Source organism: Trachypithecus francoisi, unplaced genomic scaffold (assembly GCF_009764315.1).
Source record: "Trachypithecus francoisi isolate TF-2019V2 unplaced genomic scaffold, Tfra_2.0 Contig01579, whole genome shotgun sequence".
Lineage (NCBI taxonomy): Eukaryota > Metazoa > Chordata > Mammalia > Primates > Cercopithecidae > Trachypithecus > Trachypithecus francoisi.
Window position 1 is genome coordinate 30,207,501 of NW_022681442.1, and position 20,006 is coordinate 30,227,506.

At 38.2% G+C, this 20,006-nt stretch overlaps 1 protein-coding gene across 9 annotated transcripts in view; it reads right to left on the minus strand.

The window, feature by feature from the left end:
* BTRC (beta-transducin repeat containing E3 ubiquitin protein ligase) overlaps positions 1-20,006 on the minus strand; it is a 210,334-nt gene that overhangs the window by 73,586 nt on the left and 116,742 nt on the right. For all 9 annotated transcript variants that reach the window (XM_033185266.1, XM_033185296.1, XM_033185287.1 and 6 more), the window contains one exon: positions 5,803-5,892. In XM_033185266.1, the coding sequence (XP_033041157.1) occupies positions 5,803-5,892 (90 nt within the window). The remainder of the gene's footprint in view (positions 1-5,802; positions 5,893-20,006) is intronic.

Sequence of the window (20,006 nt, forward strand, 5' to 3'; positions counted from 1 at the left end):
CAGCTGTCTGCTGAAAAGGCACAGGCTTGTTCCTTGGCCCTAACAATGCAATTACAGCCCCGCAGATCGCACTGTTTGTGCATTAAGTACAGAGCCAAAACGAGGCGAATTGATCGTTTGACTTTTGGAGAAGCCATGTGATCTCTCTGTGCGGATGATCCGACATGCATCAGCAGGCAATACTGCAGTCAATTCTTGACGAAGAACTTTCTTCTTTCAAGCATCTTTTCCCCAACCTCTCCCTTTTCACTGAGGAAGATACTGACTAGGCTCATCTCATGCTAATCTAGATCAATCCACAAAGACAAGCTCAAGCTTATTAGCTCCCTGGCTAGATAGAAATGTGAATATGTTCTAGCATCTTGAAGTGCCTCAGTCAGATATATCAGTGGTTCCCAACAGCTGAAGCGCTGCTATTAAAAAAAAAAAAAAAAGGTTCATAAAGAGTTCACTGAAGAAATTTACAGAAACATGGCAGTTCAAAAGAACTACAGAAAGTTTTAGATTTGTAAAATAAAACTGCCTTGGAATGGCTTTGTCATAAGCTGTCTATATTCTGTCTATTCAAGGGCCATCCAGAATCAGCACTAAAACCTGGGTCCTGCCTTTCTCAGCAGATCTGCTCTGCTGGAAGATGCTGGTGGACAACGTGCATAATCAATGTGGCTGGACTTCAGGCTTAAAAACAGCCAGTCTGATGCCCACTCGGGGCAAAGTTTTAAACACATTTTGTTGACAGCTTTCAGTTTCTTGTTTCTTTTTCTTGTATGTTCAACAATGAGTGCCGGTAGCAAGAAGACTGCACAAGCGATTACTCTCATTTTAGGGCATAATTCATAAAGACTCTGGGCTGGGGTCTGGACTTTTTTAAAATCTCTTTTTGGTTGAAAATGGTTTAAATTTTACCAACTTTAGACCAAGATTCCTGTTTACACTTTCCTCAACCAATGGCATATGCTACTTAGGGTTTCTGAAGCTGATTACACAACAAATGTGCAGTCAATCTGCTGATCCGTTTTGGTGCCCCATGTCTGTATTCTTCTTAAACGGCACGCACATCTAGAAGAAAATGTATTCTTACATCCTTAATCCGACAAACACACAAACTCTTGTCTATAAGAGGTGTCCTGGCTTCTCTTATTAATGCAAAGTGAACTTGGAAAAGTCATTTAACTGTGTATTTCTCTGTAACCCAATTAACACATTAAGCTCATATGAATATTAAGATTTTTAAAAAGAATATTATATCTGAAGTTCATTCCTATCCTTTTGATAGAGCAATAAGCCCAGTGTGTAACATGTTATACTCCAGAGTTTTTCCAACCACATCGGCCTCAATGACATGGTTATATTTTAGTATGCTCTCCGTAAAGCTAATGTTTCGACCTGACAGAGGCGCCTGTGTGAAGAACGGACCATCTGGACATGCTACTTGTGGAACGGTATATTAAAGAAGCCTGTTAACATGTAGTTTAAAACTCAAAAGAAACTCTGAACAGCTGAAATGCCTTATAAATAGCACAGACCCAGAGGAAGTGCAAACGTCTGCATTGTGAATTGTAGATCTTAATTACCGACAATGGCTGGTACAGCAAGTAGCACAGAAAAAAAGTGAAACAGTTGCACTGTTCATGGTTGGCAATAATTCTTCAGGAAAATATTTACTATCAATCAGTTATGAGAAAAGGGACTCTGTGCTCGTAAAACAGCACGTTGCTTCTCATACCAGGACCATTTTGCTTCAGCATAATCTGAATTTAAACAGCTTGTTTCCTGCGGATATAATTTTGGAAATAAATAAAACAAGTCTTCTATCAAAATCTGGAGTGAGTGGAAAGGAACATCACATTTTTCTGTCTCAGTCAGTTTCAAACAGATTATTAGTCGCAAATAAAAAAACAGTGACAACAACCAACAACTAAAATACAGAACATCCACAAAGGACTACTGAAGGGGTTTATTTTCCAAACATAAAGAGGAAAAACTTCTCTTATCTGGGCCAGGAATCTGGATAGATGTATTCAAACAATTCAATTTTAACTGCATGTGTTTGTGTATCTGTTTGTGGGTATGGGTAAGGGTAAATTAGGAAAAAAACCTAAGACCAAAATTTGCAGTAATGGTTTAATAAAGCCAATAGCAAGATAACATAAAAAAGTAATGCCTTTCGGCCTTCCAGTTAGTTTTCTTTACCAATTAAAAAAAATTATGAAGGTTGACAATTAATAAGCACAATGTAATTATGGATTTTAAAGACTAAGTTGACAGTTAATAATGACTGTCCATTTAAAGCTACAATAAACACAGAGCTCATCATGCTCCAAACACAAATCTCATGAAACACAGGGCCATAACCAGGAGAAAGAATTCTGAAAAAAAATAAAAAGGTATCTCAATGCTTCCAAATGTTACTTGGATTAAGTTATAGTGATAAAATAGACCCTCTTTCATTTTTAGTTTTAAATTTTTTCTTAGGCCTGTTTCTTCAAATTAAAGATTAACAAGATTATTGCCAATTTAGGGTGGTTGTAATTTGTTTTATAGCTTTGTTTTCTTGTATTCTACAGAGGACTAATGGGTACTCTTCGTAAAGAGCTATTGTAAGACTGTGTTATTTCTGGCAAAGAGTTACAATCAAGGTATTATAGGGGTCCAAACAGAATACCATTGGTGCTTTTAGGGAAATAAATGGTATTAATGTCTTCTCTAAAACTTACATGAACCGTATTCAATAATAAGGTTTTGGACTATACTTACTATCTCTAGCCAAGCCAAAGTCACTCTTTGAACTAGAGAACAAAAACGGCTGATATCGCTATATTATAGTTGTTCTCACATGGAAATGGTTCAAGCCACAATGGAGTATAATCTGAATCAACAACAGACACTTGTACCAAGTTGAGAAAACACTGTAGCCATATCAATGTAGCAGATGAAACTATTCAGTTAAGGACTAAAGGTGAAGAACAGGAAATAGGGACAAGCTTGCAGACTAACAAAATAATGACAAGTCATTCCATTCAAAGGTCAAGCAATAAATGAGGCCAACAGAAACAGTTAGGGATCATGAGACACACAAAACACATGTAAATAAAAAAGAAAAAACTTGGCCGGGCGCAGTGGCTCACACCTGTAATCCCAGCACTTTGGGAGGCCGAGGCGGGCAGATCACCTGAGGTCAAAAGCTCGAGACCAGCCTGGCCAACGTGGTGAAACCCTGTTTCTACTAAAAAATACAAAAATTATCTGGGTGTGGTAACACGCTACTGTAATCCTAGCCACTCAGGAGGCTCAGGCAGGCGAATGGCTTGAACCCAGGAGATGGAGGTTGTAGTGAGCTGAAATGGCACCACTGTACTCCAGCCTGGGCAACACAGTGAGACTCCATCTCAAAAAAAAATGAACCAGTGATTTAACTGGGTTCCAATAGGAAATGATAGACATCATTATTAAATTAGATTATTTAAGAGGGCGATGAAAGGTTATGGGTGTCAGAATAATGTTAAAATAAGCAACAATGCAATGAGAAGGTCACCACCTGGGAGCAAGTAAAACAGACTGATGAGCAGCAATGAGCAAACTTACTTTCTTACTCAAGACCCAAGAGCATGGAAGAGATTACATCATTGTGCTAGAGGGCAGAAGGTTCCCAACCATGTACCACCAAAGCAGAGGGTGGGAGAAAAAAAACAAAAACAAAAAAACTCCACATCATATAGATACACACCAACCTATTTAGATTAGAGATCCTGGCTTACAAAGTATGGAGAAAACAAAAGGAACAGATGCTCACTTGGCCAGCTCTCAATGAAACTCATTAAAATCATCACCCTGTCCTTGGATTGGTGCTCATGCTAAAATTTTACCTTATTTAGCCAGAAGTCACCCACTTGTGATGAAACTAAGAGCAGCACGGCCAAAAAAAGAAAAAGAATATTTTTATTTTTAAAGGCCCAAATAACTGTGTACTCCTCTGTTTCCATGCACAAAAGCAGGATATAAAGGAGACTCGGGCTGAGTGCAGTGGCTCACGCTTGTAATCCCAACTCTTTGGCAGGTCTGGGGGATCACTTGAGGCCGGGAGTTCGAGACCAGCCTAGGCAATACAGCAACACCTCATCTCTACAAAACAAAACAAAACACCTCTAAAAAACCAAAAACCAAAAATTAGCTGGGTGTGGTGGCATGCGACCGTGTTCTCAACTACTCGGGAGGCTGAGGCTGGAAGATCAGGGCTTGAGCCCAGGAGGTAAAGGCTGCATTGGGCTAGGATTGTGCCATTGCACACTACCCTGGGCGACAGAGCAAGACCCTGTCTCTAAAAATAAAATAAAACAAAACAAAATAGAGTCAATTAGCACTTGTTAGTTGTGACTAAATGACTGAAAAAATAAAAATGTAATTTATAATAATTACATTTTGTAGCAAATTATTAACATATTTGAATTTAAGAGACATTTAACTGATGAACTCTACCTTTTTAAACTATAATTTGAAATAAACTCTGATATTTCTTATATATATGATTTCAATGGTTATATTTTGTGTGATATATTTCCAGTTGATAGAGCAGGCCCAGAGACTATTAAATGTTTTAAGAAAAAATAAACAAAAACTCTGCTTTTGCTATGTTCTGAATGTTTGTATTCTCCCAAATTCATGAAGGCAGACCCCTTGTAAATGGGATTAGTGCCCTTAAAAAAGAGACCTCATATATCTAGCTAGTCTCTTCTATCATGTGAGGATGCAGTGAGAAGGCGCCATCTATGAAGCAGAGAGCAAGCCCTCACCAGACACTGAATCTGCTAATGCTCTGATCTTGGACTTCTCAGCCCCTATAAGAAAAAAATTAGTTTTGTTTATAAGCCACCCAGCTTACAGTATTTTTGTTATAGCAGCCCACATGGACTAAGACAACTGTTCTTAGATTTCTGTAGCAAAGGATAGCAACTACATGATACCAGTCCTGGCTCTAATAACAACAGTAAGGAACTGAGGGCCTGGGTCTACAATAAAATAGGTTAAACTAAAATAGTTGCAATTGGGAATGTTGTAACAGTAACAAATCTACGAACAGATATAAAGGCAATATTTTTGCAGATAATTCAAGTAAAAGAAACAAAGTCCATACTTAATAGTACTTATTCCTAAAATAAAATGTCTGACACCTGAATTTAAGTCAAAGTTCCTTAGTAATGACAGATATTTGGAAAATGTGAGTTATGATAGATATAAAAAGCATCAGATCTCTAATATTTAAGATAAATTTTACATCTAGGCTATAGAGATGACATATATACATGAAAAAGAGGTAGCCCATAGACATGACTAAACATACTTGTCCATGTGGATCAAGATCATCAAAAGCAGTATTTCTAACATTAGCCACTCAATAAATAACAACAGTGATATAATAATTGGGTTGCCTACAGCATATTTCACAATCCTTGCAATGTGATGTACTCTATACATAACTGCATTTAAAAACCATAAACTTATCAAAACAATTGTACATTATCTTATACAAATCTTACTGATATGTGATAATCTACAACTAGTGTCAAGAAACAAATGTGAATCAGTCTAAAGTGTGACCAGAATTCATAAGCAAAAGATTCTGTTGCAATTAAGAGGTGGAGAATCTAATTTGCAATCTGTTCTAGATAAAATGATACCTGTTTATATTTTTTTCTTAAATATATAATCCTGTAATAGTCCTTAAGCAATACTGGGTAAAGATGTCTACAGATATGGTACTGTTATGGTGTGGTATAATATACATTGATGAGCAATATTACTTACTTTGGCCACACAATTCTCAGTCTTCATAGCAGTGCTTGCTAAACATACTGTTTCTTGGTTTAAGCAGAGTCTGGCACAGCTGTTGTACGTCTGTAAAAAGAATTTGTTGGAAACAGGTTTTTAAAATATTGAAATACTGCCATATACTGTTTTCATATTCTGCTCTATTTCTCAAGTCAAAACACAAATAGATTTTATCTATAAATTAAGACTTATGGGAACTGAGAGGTAAGTTAGAAAAGGAGGAGGGCAAAGATAGAGCCCACAAAAGCCACTGATGTGCCCATGAACAAGTATGTAAGCAGCAGTGGCTTCACTGTATTAACGATTAACGGAAGGTGAGGGTACTGATTATATAGCATTTTAAAATGCAAATTTGAAGAGCTTAGTTCTGTTTAAAACAACAGTTACTGTTCTAAGAAAAGATTTATTTTTGTTGTGTTTCCTTTTAAATTCTCAAAACGATCAAGATCTGAAAGAAGTTAGAGGGCATGTTTCTTCCCCCCACGTCCCCTTCCCCCCAGGAGATGAAGTCTTGCCCTGTCGCCCAGGCTGGGGTGCAGTGGCGTGATCTTGGCTCACTGTAACCACCACCTCCGGGTTTCAAGCTATTCTCCTGCCTCAGCCTCCCGCAGAGGACATGTTTCTCTCTCTTTTTTTTTTTTTTTGAGATAGGGTCTTACTCTGTCACACCAGCTGGAAGTACAGCAGTGAGATCTTGGCTCACTGCAATCTACGCCTCTGGGACTCAAGTGATCCTCTGGAGTAGGTGGGGGACTATAGGTGCATGCCACCACACCCAGCTAAGTTTTTGTATTTTTTTGTAGGGACGGGGTTTTGCCATGTTGCCGAAGCTGGTCTTGAACTCCTGAGCTCAAGTGATCCTCCTGCCTCAGGCTTCTAATGTGCTGGGATTACAGGGATGAGCCATCGTGTTCAGCTGACATGTTTCTTATTCAGAACAATAAATGAAAAAATTTCAAACTATCCAGAAAAAAAAAAGATTTTAAAACAAATCATGAAATATTTTTAAAAGAATATCAGTACAAGCTTTGACTTTTGGCTTTAAAAAGAAAAAAGAAACCAAAATTGAAAGAACACTAAGGCCGGGCGCGGTGGCTCAAGCCTGTAATCCCAGCACTTTGGGAGGCCGAGACGGGTGGATCACGAGGTCAGGAGATCAAGACCATCCTGGCTAACACGGTGAAACCCCGTCTCTACTAAAAAACTACAAAAACTCTACAAAAAAACTAGCTGGGCGATGTGGCGGGCACCTGTAGTCCCAGTTACTTGGGAGGCTGAGGCAGGAGAATGGCGTAAACCCGGGAGGCAGAGCTTGCAGTGAGCTGAGATCTGGCCACTGCACTCCAGCCTGGGCGACAGAGCGAGACTCCGTCTCAAAAAAGAAAGAAAGAAAGAAAGAAAGAACACTGAAAAAAGATAAATCAACATTTACCTACATCTTTTTTTTAATTTTTTTTTGAGATGGAGTCTTGCCCTGTTGCCAAGGCTGGAGTGCAGTGGCACAATCTCAGCTCACTACAAACTCTGCCTCCCAGGTTCAAGCGATTCTCCTGCCTCAGTCTCCTGAGTAGCTGGGCTTACAGGCGCCCGCCACCATGCCCAGCTAATTTTTTGTATTTTTAGTAGAGATGGGGTTTCATCACGTTGGTCAGGCTGGTCTTGAACTCCTGACCTCAGGTGACCCACCCGCCTTGGCCTCCCAAAGTGCTGGGATTACAGGCATGAGCAGCCTCACTGGGCCTATCTAGACCTTAGAAGTTATCCCTTAAGTACATCTGGTAATGTTCAGGAGATAAAATAGAAAAATCAGGCCAGCTGCGGTGGCTCACGCCTGTAAGCCTCACTTTGGGAAGCCAAGGAGGGAAGATGCCACCCTGGGCAACGTGGTGAAACCCTGTCTCTACTAAAATACAAAAAATTAGCCGGGCATGGTGGTGGGTACCTGTAGTTCCAGCTACTCAGGAAGCTGAGGCACGAGAATCGTTTGAGCCCAGGAGATGGAGGTTGTAGTGAGCCGAGATCACGCCATTGCACTCCAGCCTGGGCAACAGAGCAAGACACTGTCTCTAAATAAAATAGGAAAAATCATAGGAAATGGATTTTAAAAACTGGTGGTAACTGGGCATGGTGGCTCACGCCTGCGATCCCAGCACTTTGGTATGCCGAGGCAGGGGAATCACTTGAGCCTAGGAGTTTGAGATCAGCTCGAGCAACAGAGCGAGGCCCCATCCTTACCAAAAACAAAACAAAACATTGGTAAAACTATAGTTATACTTCATGAAAAGCAAACTTATTAGTCATTACTGGACAATATATTAATAGAAATGTTTCCTTTTAGTCTTAAGTTTTTACTGATGGTATAAATCATGTTTATCAAACTTTAGTGTGCATCAGAATCATCTGGAAGGAGGGCTTGTTAAAACACAGATCTCAGTAGGGCCCGGTGGCTAACACCTGTAATCCCAGCACTTTGGGAGGTGAAGGCAGGTGGATCGCTTGAGATCAGAAGTTTGAGACCAGCCTGGCCAACATGGTGAAACCCCGTCTCTACTAAAGAAACAAAAAAAAAAATTTAGCCAGACATGGTGCCGCGTGCCTGTAATCCAGCTACTCAGGAGGCTGAGGCAGAAGAATCATTTGAACCTGGGAAGCAGAGGCTGCAGTGAGCCGAGATTGCGCCACTGCACTCCAGCGTGGGTGACAGAGCAAGACTCTGTCTCAAAACAAAATGAAACAAAACAAACATAGATTGCTAGGTTCCATCCCCAGAGCTTCTGAATATTTGCATTTTTAATAAGGCCCCAGTTTACATTAGTGCTGCTGATCCAGCAACACTCTTTGGGAACCATTGCTATAAATGTTTGTGTTGGATTTAAGAAGAAAAATCTTAAGACACACTTAAAACCAACAGTAAGAAATAATTCAATTTTTTAACATTTTGAGATAATTTTAGATTTATGGAACAAGTACAAAAATAGTAAAGGTCAAGAACAGTGGCTCATGCCTATAATACCAGCACTTTGGGAGGTAGAGGCAGGAGGGTTACTTGAAACCAGGAGTTCCATACAAGCCCACATTTCTATTTAAAAAAAAAAAAACTAACTGGGCGTGGCAGCACAGGCCTGTAGTCCTGGCTACCCGGGAGGACTGACTGAGCCTGGGAGTTGAAGACTGCGGGGGAGCTATGATTATGCCACTGCACTTCAGCCTGGGCAACAAATCAAGATACCATCTCTTTAAAAAAAGAAAAAAAGAAAAAATAAATATTTCTTATATACTCGTCACCCAGCTTACCCATATGTTAATGTCTTACATAATCACAGAACATTTATCAAAACTAAGAAATTAACTTGGTACTATATAAAGTACAGAACTTACTCAGGTTTCACGTTTTTCCACTAATGCCCTTTTTCTGTTCAGCATCTAATCTAGGATTCCACATTGCATTTCTTTGTCATGTCTCTTAGGGCTCCTCTTATTTTGAACAATCCCTCAGTCTTTCCTTGTCTTTCACGACTGATACTGCTAAACAGCACTGATCAGTTAATCTACAGACTGTGCCTCAAGCTGGGTTTGTCTGATGTTTTCTCATGATCAGACTGAGGTTATTTTGGAGAAAGATACTTTAGAGGTGATGTGCCCTTCTCACTGCATCAAATCAGAAGGTATGTTGATATTTCTGGTGATGTTAGCCTTGATTATATAGCTAAGGACATGTCTGCCAAGATTCTCCAGTATAAACATTATTTTTCCCTTAGGAATTACTGAATACATATATATATATATATATGGCAAAATACTTTGAGACTATGCAAATATTCTGTTTCTACTTGAATCTCAGCTTCTAATTTTAGCATCCATTGGAGAATCATGCCTATGGTAATTTTTACTGTGTATTCTAATAGTGAATTTATTATTTTTGTCTTTCCTTCCACATTTATTAACTGGAATTCTTCTGTAAGGAAAAGCTGTGATTTCACTCCTCATTTGTTTATTTATATCAGCATGAACAGATATTTTAAAGAATCTGATTTTGATCAACTATTCTTTGGAAAGAAAATACGTAAAATTTAAGAAAAATGGGGAAAATAGTAGAGATATATAACTCTCCATCGATATTATAAAGTCAGTTTTTTGTTTTTCGTTTCGTTTTTTTTTTTTTTTTGAGACGGAGTCTTACTCTGTCTTCCAAGCTGGAGTGCAGTGGCACAATCTCGGCTCACTGTAACCTGCACTTCTCAGGTTCAAGTGATTCTCCTGCCTCAGCCTACCAAGTAGCTGGGATTACAGACATGTGCCACCACGCCCGGCTAATTTTTTGTATTTTTAGTAGAGACAGGGTTTCACCATGTTGGCCAGGTTGGTCTTGAACTCCTGACCTTAATTGATCCGTCTGCCTTGGCCTCCCAAAGTGCTGAGATTACAGGTGTGAGCCACCATACCTAGCTGTTTTTCTTTTAAACGAGGTAAACCTTAAAAAATTTACCAACTTGTTTTATTCTTATAATCTAAGCAAAAATTATTTCGAAATATATATCAAAAAAAAGAGCATTAGAAATTAGTGTACAGATTTAAATATTGGTGCATATAAATTCTGGACTCTAGATTTGTTATTTCTTTTGCATTGTCTAATTCCACAAACATTTACTATTCATACAAACACAACATAAGTATTTTTAAAATAAAATTCACTGTTTTAAAGATAAATTTATGAAGTAATCAGTATTTGCTGAATAAAATATAACTCGACTCAAAGAGTTCTGCTTCCAATAATGGCAGAAATGTTTGTATCAGATTAACCCTCCTGCAGATAGGAAAAACATTTTAAAGCTATGTAAAGGCACTGGAGATCAACTTAAAATAGGCAGAAATGGGGAAGGAGTGGCCTGATCTTGAAAGAAGGGAACCACACTGGATGAGATGTGTGTTTATGTGCTTTTCCCCCGAAGGCACTCACCAGTCCACTTGGTGCAGAGTGACTAGAATTCAACCTGAAAGCCACAGTCTATTGGCTTGAGATATCAAGTGATAAAGTTCAAAATTGCCATAGTGGCTGGCAATAGAGAACAGAAATCCCAGAAATGAAAGAGAACCACAGGGGAAGGAGGAAGACTAAAAAAATCAATATAAATTTCCCTCATATCTATGGCTAACCCCCAAACTTACATACATGAAGGGGAGATTCCAAGGATTTCAATGGAGAGCAACAGCTGGAGGGTTGAAAGGCCCATGTAGATATTCCAGCTGCTGCTCATGAGGGGAGAAAGAGTTTAGAGTTTGACTTTTATCAAGTTAGAGGGACTTAATAACATCTTAGGCTTTCCATTGAAAATTCAAAGAGACCATGAGTTTAGATTCAAGAGTACGTCTTAGGACTAAGGGCAAAACCAAAACACACCTGACCTTAACAAACATAAAACCAAGCCTCTACAAGGCCATAGTGATCAGCTAGTAATTTAATCAGAGGAAGAAAAAATGAATTCAGAGTTTCTGCAATGTACCATTTATAATGTTGGTTATATAATCAAAAAATTACTAACCATGAGAAAAAGGAGATAAATAGGATCCATTGTCAAGAGAAAAAAAAAACCAAAAACCAACCCTGAGAAGACCTAGTTGTAGAAATTAGCACATATTATAGCTCTAAAGAAGCTAAAATAGATATGTTCAAACTTGAACATAGCAATAAAAGATATGATCATGATGAATAAACAGATGAAAAATTCTACCAGAAAATGAAAAACCAAAAATAAACTAAATAGAAATTCTAGAACTGAAGAGTGCATTATCTGAAATGAAAAATTCAGGCTGGGCGTGGTGGCTCATGCCTGTAATCTCAGCACTTTAGGAGGCTGAGGCAGCAGGACAGCTTGAGCCCAGGAGTTCAGGACCAGCCTGGGCAATGTAGTGAGTCCCTATCTCCACAAAAAATAAAAAAAATTGGCCAGGCTCAGCGGCTTACACCTAGCACTTTGGGAGGCTGAGGTGGGCAGATCACCTGATGTCAGGAGTTCAAGACCAGCCTAGCCAACTTGGTGAAACCCCATCTCTACTAAAAATACAAAAATTAGCAGGGCATGGTGGCCCATACCAGTAATCCCAGTTACTTGGAGAGGCAGAGGGAGGAGAATCACTTGAACCCGGGAGGTGGAGGTTGCAGTGAGCCGAGATTACACCACTGTACTCCAGCCTGGGCAACAGATTGAGACTCTGTCTCAAAAAAAAAAAAAAAGAAAGAAAAATTAATTGGGCATAGTGGTGTACACCTGTAATCCCAGCTACTCAGGAGACTGGGGTGGGAGGCTGCTTGAGTCCAGGAGGTCAAGGCTGCAGAGAGTCATGTTCATGCCACCGCACTTCAGTCTGAGCAACAGAGTGAGACCCTGTCTTAAAAAAAAACAAAAAATTCACTGGAGAGGATTAAAAAGCAGACTGGAAGTGGCAGAAAAAAGGTCAATGAAGACAGATAAACTGAAAAAAAAAAAAAAAAAGACAGATAAACTGAAATCATATAAACTGAAGAACAGAGAGGGAAAAAAGGAGATTAAGAAAAGGAAAAAGAAAAGATTTGTCTTAGTCACTGTGTGGGACAATTCTGGGTTTTCTAGAATATATGCATGGCTGGAGTCCAAGGGAGAGAGAAGAGAATGGTACAGCAAAGAAGTTATAAACATGGTGATCTAATACTTCCCCAAATTTTGTGAAAACTAGTGGCTTTCTGATTTAAGATCAGCAAACGTCAGCCATATTAAAAATACAAAGAAAACAACACATATAGGCCCACACAGTCAGAACTGCTGAAAACCAGTGACAAAGATAAAACCTTGAATGCAGCCAAGGAAAAAGGGGATGTTATGTATCTAGGAGTAATGATATTAATAACATCAGGCTTTTCATAAAAAATGAAGGCTAGAAGACAAGGGAACAATATTTTTATTTTTATTTTATTTATTTATTTTTGAGGCAGATTCCTACTCTGTGGCCCAGGCTGGAATGCAAGGGCACGATCTCGGCTCACTGCACCTCTGTCCCCTGGGTTCAAGCGATTCTCCTGCCTCAGCCTCCCAAGTAGCTGGGACTACAAGCGTGCACCACCACACCCAGATAATTTTTGTATTTTTAGTAGAGACAGGGTTTCACCATATTGGCCAGGCTGGTCTCGAACTCCTGATCTCAGGTGATACACCCAACCTCGGCCTCCCAAAGTGCTGGGATTATAGGTGTGAGCCACCATGCCCAGCTGCGAACAACATTTTTAAAGTGCTAAAAGGAAAAAAATCTCAAACCAGGCTTCCTGTGTTAGGAAAGGGGTGGGGTGGCTCATGCCTATAATTCCAACATTTTGATAAGCCGATGCAGGAGGATTGCTTGAGCCCTGGAGTTCAAGATCAGCCTGGGCAACATAGTGAGACCCCATCTCTACCAAAAATAAGAAAGAAAGAAAGAAAGAAGAGAGAAAAGAAAAGAAAAGAAAAGAAGGAAGGAAAACAAAATATGGAAAGAGAGAAATCTAGACCAAACCCTGTGGGGCTGAATTAGAATTGAAGTTATCAATGTGAACTAATGGTTTTCAAAGTATATAAATATAGATGTAAAAGAAAAGTCAGTGTTTGAATCTTGGTTTTTAAATACCATTCTGCACTAAAGGGAATCATACATTCATGGAAATATGGTTGATTCCAGGACTGACCAGGGAAACTGTAAGATGGAAATACTCAGACAACAATGAAGGTATGTCAAAGGGGGCATGGAAGCCTGCCTAAAGTGGCTTTCAGTGGCCCAATATGAAACAACCACAGTATTAAAATAAAATATATTAACATATTATAATCTGTTGAATAAATAGGAAACATTTCTTCAAAAACACAAATTATCAAAATTGACACAACATGAAACAGAAAATCTGAACAGCTCTAAACCTCTAAAAGAAATTCAAAATGCTCTAAAAAATCTTGCCACATAAATTTAAATAATACGTTTAAAAAAAAGTTTCACAAAGAAAATTCCAGGCCCAAGTGCTTTCACTCATGAATTCTATGAAATCTGAAGGAAGAAACACCACCAGGATTATACACAAGTGCTTTTAGAAAATAGAGGAGAATGGGAGGAAGACTTCCCAATTCATTTTATGAGACCAGCATAGCCGTGATACCAAAACCTGGCAAACTCTTAAAAAAGAAAACTAAAAACCAGTACCTCACATGAAACAGACAAAAATTCTTAACAAAAATCAAAGTAATTTGTCGTATTAACAGAATAAAGGGGGGCAAAATCCTATATGATATATCTCAGATGAAAAAAAAAAGTAGTTATCTAGATGTCTGTTGATTTTTGGAGACAGGTTCTCACTCGGTTGCCCAGGCTGGAGTGCAGTGGTGTGATCATAACTCACCGTAGCCTCCAACTCAATGGGCTCCAGCGATCCTCCCACTTCGGCCACCCAAAGTGCTGGGATTATAGGTGTGAGCCACCACACAGACTTCTTTTTAATAGAAAGTGCTAGGTTAATTCTAAAACTTATATAGAAATGCAAACTATCTGGAATAACAAAAAATAAAACAACAAATCTAGAGAACTCACACTACCTGATTTCATGGCCCATTATATAAAACTACAATAATCAAGACACTATGGTATTTGGTGCAAGGATAGACACCTGTCATTTTTCTTGTCCTCCTTGTCTACAGGGACATAAAATAGGGATGGGTCAGTGCCTTAGCCACTGTCACCCACTGCTCCGTATCCAGCAGCAACGTTTTCTTCAGGAGGTTCAAGGATAGACTACTCTTACATAACTAAATGGTTTGGACAAATGAATTCATGTAATTCAATGAGGGAAAAGAAAGTCTTTTCAACAATGGTGCTGAAACAACTGCATGAAATTATTGCAAAAACAATGAAGCCCAAACTCTACTTCATGGCACGTATAAGAATTTGAGATGGATCACAGAATGAAGTATAAATTCTAAACTTATAAAGCTCCCAGAAGAAAACTTAGAAGAATATCTTCACAATCATGGGGTAGACAAATAAGATATCTCAGGTAGGACCAAAGGAAGTATCCCATCTAAAAGAAAAAACCAGCTGGGTGCAGTGGCTCATGCCTGTAACCCCAGCACTTTGGGAGGCTGAGGCGGTCGGATCACATGAGGTCTGGAGTTCGAGACCAGCCTGGCCAACACGGTGAAACCCTGTCTCTACTAAAAATACAAAAATTAGCTGGACGGTGTGGCGCATGCCTGTAATCCCATCTACTCAGGAGGCTGAGGCACAAGAATCGCTTGAACCCAGGAGATGGAGGTTGCAGTGAGCCGAGATCATGTCACTGCACTCCAGCCTGGGGGACAGAGTGAGACCCCGTCTCAAAAAAAAAAAAAGAAAAGAAAAGAAAGAAAAAATTGGTAGACTGGATTTCATCCAAATATTAGAAACTTCTCATCAAAACACACCGTGAACAGGCAAGCCATAGACTGTGAGAAAATAATCAGAGTACATATACCCGACAAATGAATGGTATCCAGAATTCAATATAGTTGAGTCTACAACTCAATAATAAAAAGGCAAACAATGCAACTTTTAAAATGGCTAAAAACTTAAAAGATACTTCACAAAGAAAATGTCTGAATAACCAATAAGCACATGAAAAAGTACTTAACATATGCTCACCAAAAACCTTTATGGAAGAACATTCATAGTAACTTCACTTATTATGATGGAAATGGCTCAGATACCCACCAAAAGGAGACAGAAAACAAATTGCAATATATTTATTCCACTCAATGAAAGAGAATAAACTACTGATATACACAGCAACATAGAGGAATCTCACAAACATTATGCAAAGTGAATGTCAGACCCCAAAAATGTAGCATTCCAATTACACAAAATTCTAAAAAAGGCAAAATTAATCTATAGTGACAGTAAGCTGATCAGTTATTTGATCCATTGGTGGTGCGGAAAATAAGTAGAAAGGAGAACAAGAGACATTCCTGGGTAATGAAAATATTCTATAGTTTAATTAGGGTGGTGGTTACACAAGTGGTTAGATTTATCAAAAGTTCAGACTTACACAATTAATATCTGTATAATTCACTGTATGAAAACTTCCAATAAAAGTACCTTAGGAGTAAATCTTTTACAGAGGTTTGTCCAGTCAATCAATAAACGTATCATGCTATTTTTCTGAAAATACTAAGTTATAAAAAGAAAATTTGTTTTCCTTCAAAATTACCCTCTTTTCCCTTCATGAATGAATATGTAATAACATATTCAGGGGAACATTAGATAGATTCAGAAATTCTGTGCCAGGCCTGAGGGTTTCCAGAGTAGGGCTATATATAGGACTTTATTTTCTAGACATTCCATCTGTAAAATGGGTAAGACTTTGCTTATCTCCCAAGGAAGTAACACAGATCAATAAACTAAAATTTGTCATAGTTCCTTTACCACTCTGCAATTAAAAGGCTAAAACATTCAATATTTTCCTATAAGACTCTCTCCAGTTTGAAATCCAACTAGTGAATATAATAGCCACAGGCAAGATAGGTTCTGTCCCCAAGCAACACTTGAAAAGGTAGCTTCATTGCTGAACCAGAGACAGAGAGTCTTGCGTTGGAGTACTTTAATACGTTTTTATATCGTGTATAAAGCACATAAGCATAAACTAGTAAGATGCCTTGCTGAAAACTACCTTCTTTGTGAAAGCAGGCTGTAATTCTGAACAAGTTTTCAATTTTCACACTGCTGCTAGGGTAAAACATTTTAAAGAGTTTAATTTTTTACAATGGATTCAATGACATAGGATTATCTAACAAAGTAATGGCTAATCAATAGAAGGTTTAGTTGTCAGGTGAAACATATAACACACTAAAAGGGATTGATTGCCAGACTTCTCCTTATTTACTAGAAGGTATATATTTAAAATGACACAAACTTGTTACTGGGCTGCATTCTTTTAACCTTGCAAAAAGCTGCTTAAGAAATCTGTTCAGCAGCCCTATAGCATAACAAGATATAGTATAATGAAAATTGCTAGTGACTGGGAGTGGGGGTATAGGAAGATAGGGACTTCCAGATATACGGTAACATCAAATCATGTCCCACACAAGAATATGGTATAGAAAAAGCAAACCAAAAAGCGACATCTAAGGAAGCTGGAAGTGGGTTTTAAAAATGCCACACAGATGCTACTGAATCCTGTTCAATAGATGCAAAGCTGTGTCTGATATCATTCCATGTTGTTTTTAGGGCAGATTTCTTTTTTTAGGGCTCATGCAGCTGAGCACAACAGGCTTCCCCCCACCCCCACCTTTTTTAATGGTACATCCAGAGTAAGCACAGAAAACAAAATGAATTGGGCCCATATGGACTTTGACCAGCATATAAGCTGTTTCCTTTATAATTTATTCCCAGTATCACAACTTTCTATATGAAAATACACTCTTTATGGTCATTGCAACCCAGGAGTTCAATAATATTTTTTCTACTAAGTCAGTGATTACACAATTTATCAAAGAATGATTACATTAAAATACAAATAAAACAAAGCACCAAACCCCTATATGGTCTTCCTTCCTCAAAGTAATTTTAAGAAAGCTGGTTATTAAATTGCTTCTTTTTGAAGAAGGCTTTTTGTAGCTAGGCACAAATTGCCAAATCGTGTTTTTTTAAAAAAGTTATTAGACTCTAAAGGATTCAACAGAAGTGGGAAGTTATATAAACAAATCACTTCACCAGATTTGGAAAGATCACTTTTGTCTTACTTAAGAGACCTACATTAATTACCTTTAAGATCTTTTACATGGACTATGTAAAATAAGTACAATTTATTTATTTATTTCAAATGAGGTGCTTCTTCCAAAGTATTAAATAATGTCTACAAATGCAAAAGCATTTTTATAAATAGGTAATTAAAACAGATGACTAAAATTAAGTCAAGTTGTAAAACATTACCCAGAATGCATTGTGATTTTTTTTTTTTTATTAATAAACATTTCAGGCAATTTTTATTTTTTATTTTTTTTTACCCAAAGCCCAAAGCGCTTTAGGGGGGCAAAAAGAGACAGTAAGTTTTATAGAATAAAACAACAACAACAACAACAAACAACCACACATATATAATGAAATAATGTCAAAGCCCAAACTAAAGTATTTACAAGATAGTCCCTTAAGCATAGTTTGTCATATTGCAATTACACCTTGCCTACTGCCAAGCCAAAGTGCTTACTATTGCCACTAGAGGGAGAAGTGTCTTAATACAAAGCAACAGCAGATAGGGAATGGGTTTTCTTGAGCAATTATCAGAACAAAGCTCCCCTGGCTGTGTGTACCTTCTAATTACTCAATACAACTAAAATGACTAACCTAAAACAAATAGAGAGAAAAAAACAGCCCTGCCTTCCTGATATCAGGGACTTCATTAAACCTTTTTCTCTCATCAATCAAATCAGAAAGAAGGGAATGCCATCATATATGAACATTACAGAGCTATTAAAGGAAGGGAATTCTGCGGTTTTTTTTTTTTAAAAGGAGGAAAAGGAGCTCGCTTGAAAAAAGAAATGTCTTGGTATTTACCCATCTGGATGCTGCTTGAAAATAAATTGTCCTCCAAAGAACAGAAATACAGTATGTTTTCTCTCAGTTCACTGGCTTATGAATGACTTTTTGTTGTTGTTGTTGTTTTGTTAATACACACTATAATGTCATTTTCTGTGTCAGTGATGTGCTTTTTCCTCCTACTCATCCAACTGTATAAAGGAACTATGCCCATCAGACTTCCATGCTTATACTGGCTGATTTAAGTTCTTCACTGCTGTTTTTTGTGGATCTACTCCAAGGCAATGTTTAGAACGTAGGAATTTTTTCAGGGGAGGGCAATATGGTAGAAAAGGAAAACAGCTACTTATTCCTTCTAAAAGACTTATGTAGTTCCTTTTATAAGGCCCAGTCATTAACAGAAGATGACAATGGAGTCATTTTTCTTCCAGCTGACAACTGTGACATTTTTCCAGCAGCGTGCAAGGTGTTGAAAACCTGGCAGCTGTTACCTCCTGGGATGAAGATACTTTTTTATCCTCCCTTGACAGTTTAACTCAGTGGGTCAGCACCTTTAAAGACTGCAAAGTATCCTTGAAGAGGATGGAAGCTTGAATTACTGCTCCCTCCCTAATCAATGTAAACCCTCACTGCAGGTGAAGTCTCCATCTATAGAGGTGCATGGGGGAGGAAAATGTAATGCCCTGAGCCAGATGGTTTTTATCTTGTTTTTAAAGAATAAAGGAACAAGCTAACAAGGGAGACAGCTACTTTGTTAGCTTCTTGGCCTCTCTCATGGCTTTGCATCCCCAGGGTTCCAGCTACACAAGAGAAAGAATACAGAAAAAGGTAAACACTTAAAGAAATATAACTAGAGGGCTGGCATCATGCTGCTTTCAAAGAGTTGAGAGAGCTCTGCTCAATGCTTTATTTATCACTGCCCACGTTCTCAGGATGGTAAGTGGACACACACACAAAGGAAACGGGGGATGGGAGAGGGATTAGACAACGGTCACAATTTACTCAATTACAGAGAAAGGCAGGGCTGACAGATCCTATTAGCACCAATGAGAAGCAAAGGGTTGAACGTTGTAATGCCACATTTTCAAAAAGTAATGAGTACTTTCATGTATCCTCCCAGGCCTTTGCCCTTGATTGCAGATAGGAATAAAAACTAGGAAAAGAGTGGCTATCCTTTCCTTGGCTTCACATCTTTAGGAGTAAAACAAAAATTGCAGCTATTTTGTACATCCTTTAAATAAAAGTTCATATTTAATGCCAAGAAATGAGATTATTCTGAAACTAAGAAAATTAACTTTCTTTACAAGGATATACTGCTCTACTTCCTCTCCCTACCCCAAATTCTTCCACCTTCAGATGCTGGAAATGAAACAAAAAAGCAGGTATACAAAATGACTTGGTGACAGACACAGGGAACAGTGTCTCTTAATTTCCACCTTCATTATTTCTTGTTCTGGTAATATCTTTGTCAGGTTTTGGAATTATTGTTATGGTGGATTTATAAGTCAAGAAGTGTTCTTTCCTTCTCTATTCTGTGAAAGGGTCTGGAATAAAATTCGTATCATTTCTTCCTTAAATAGTCATTGAATTCACCAGTAAAACCACATATCCCTTCTGATAATTAA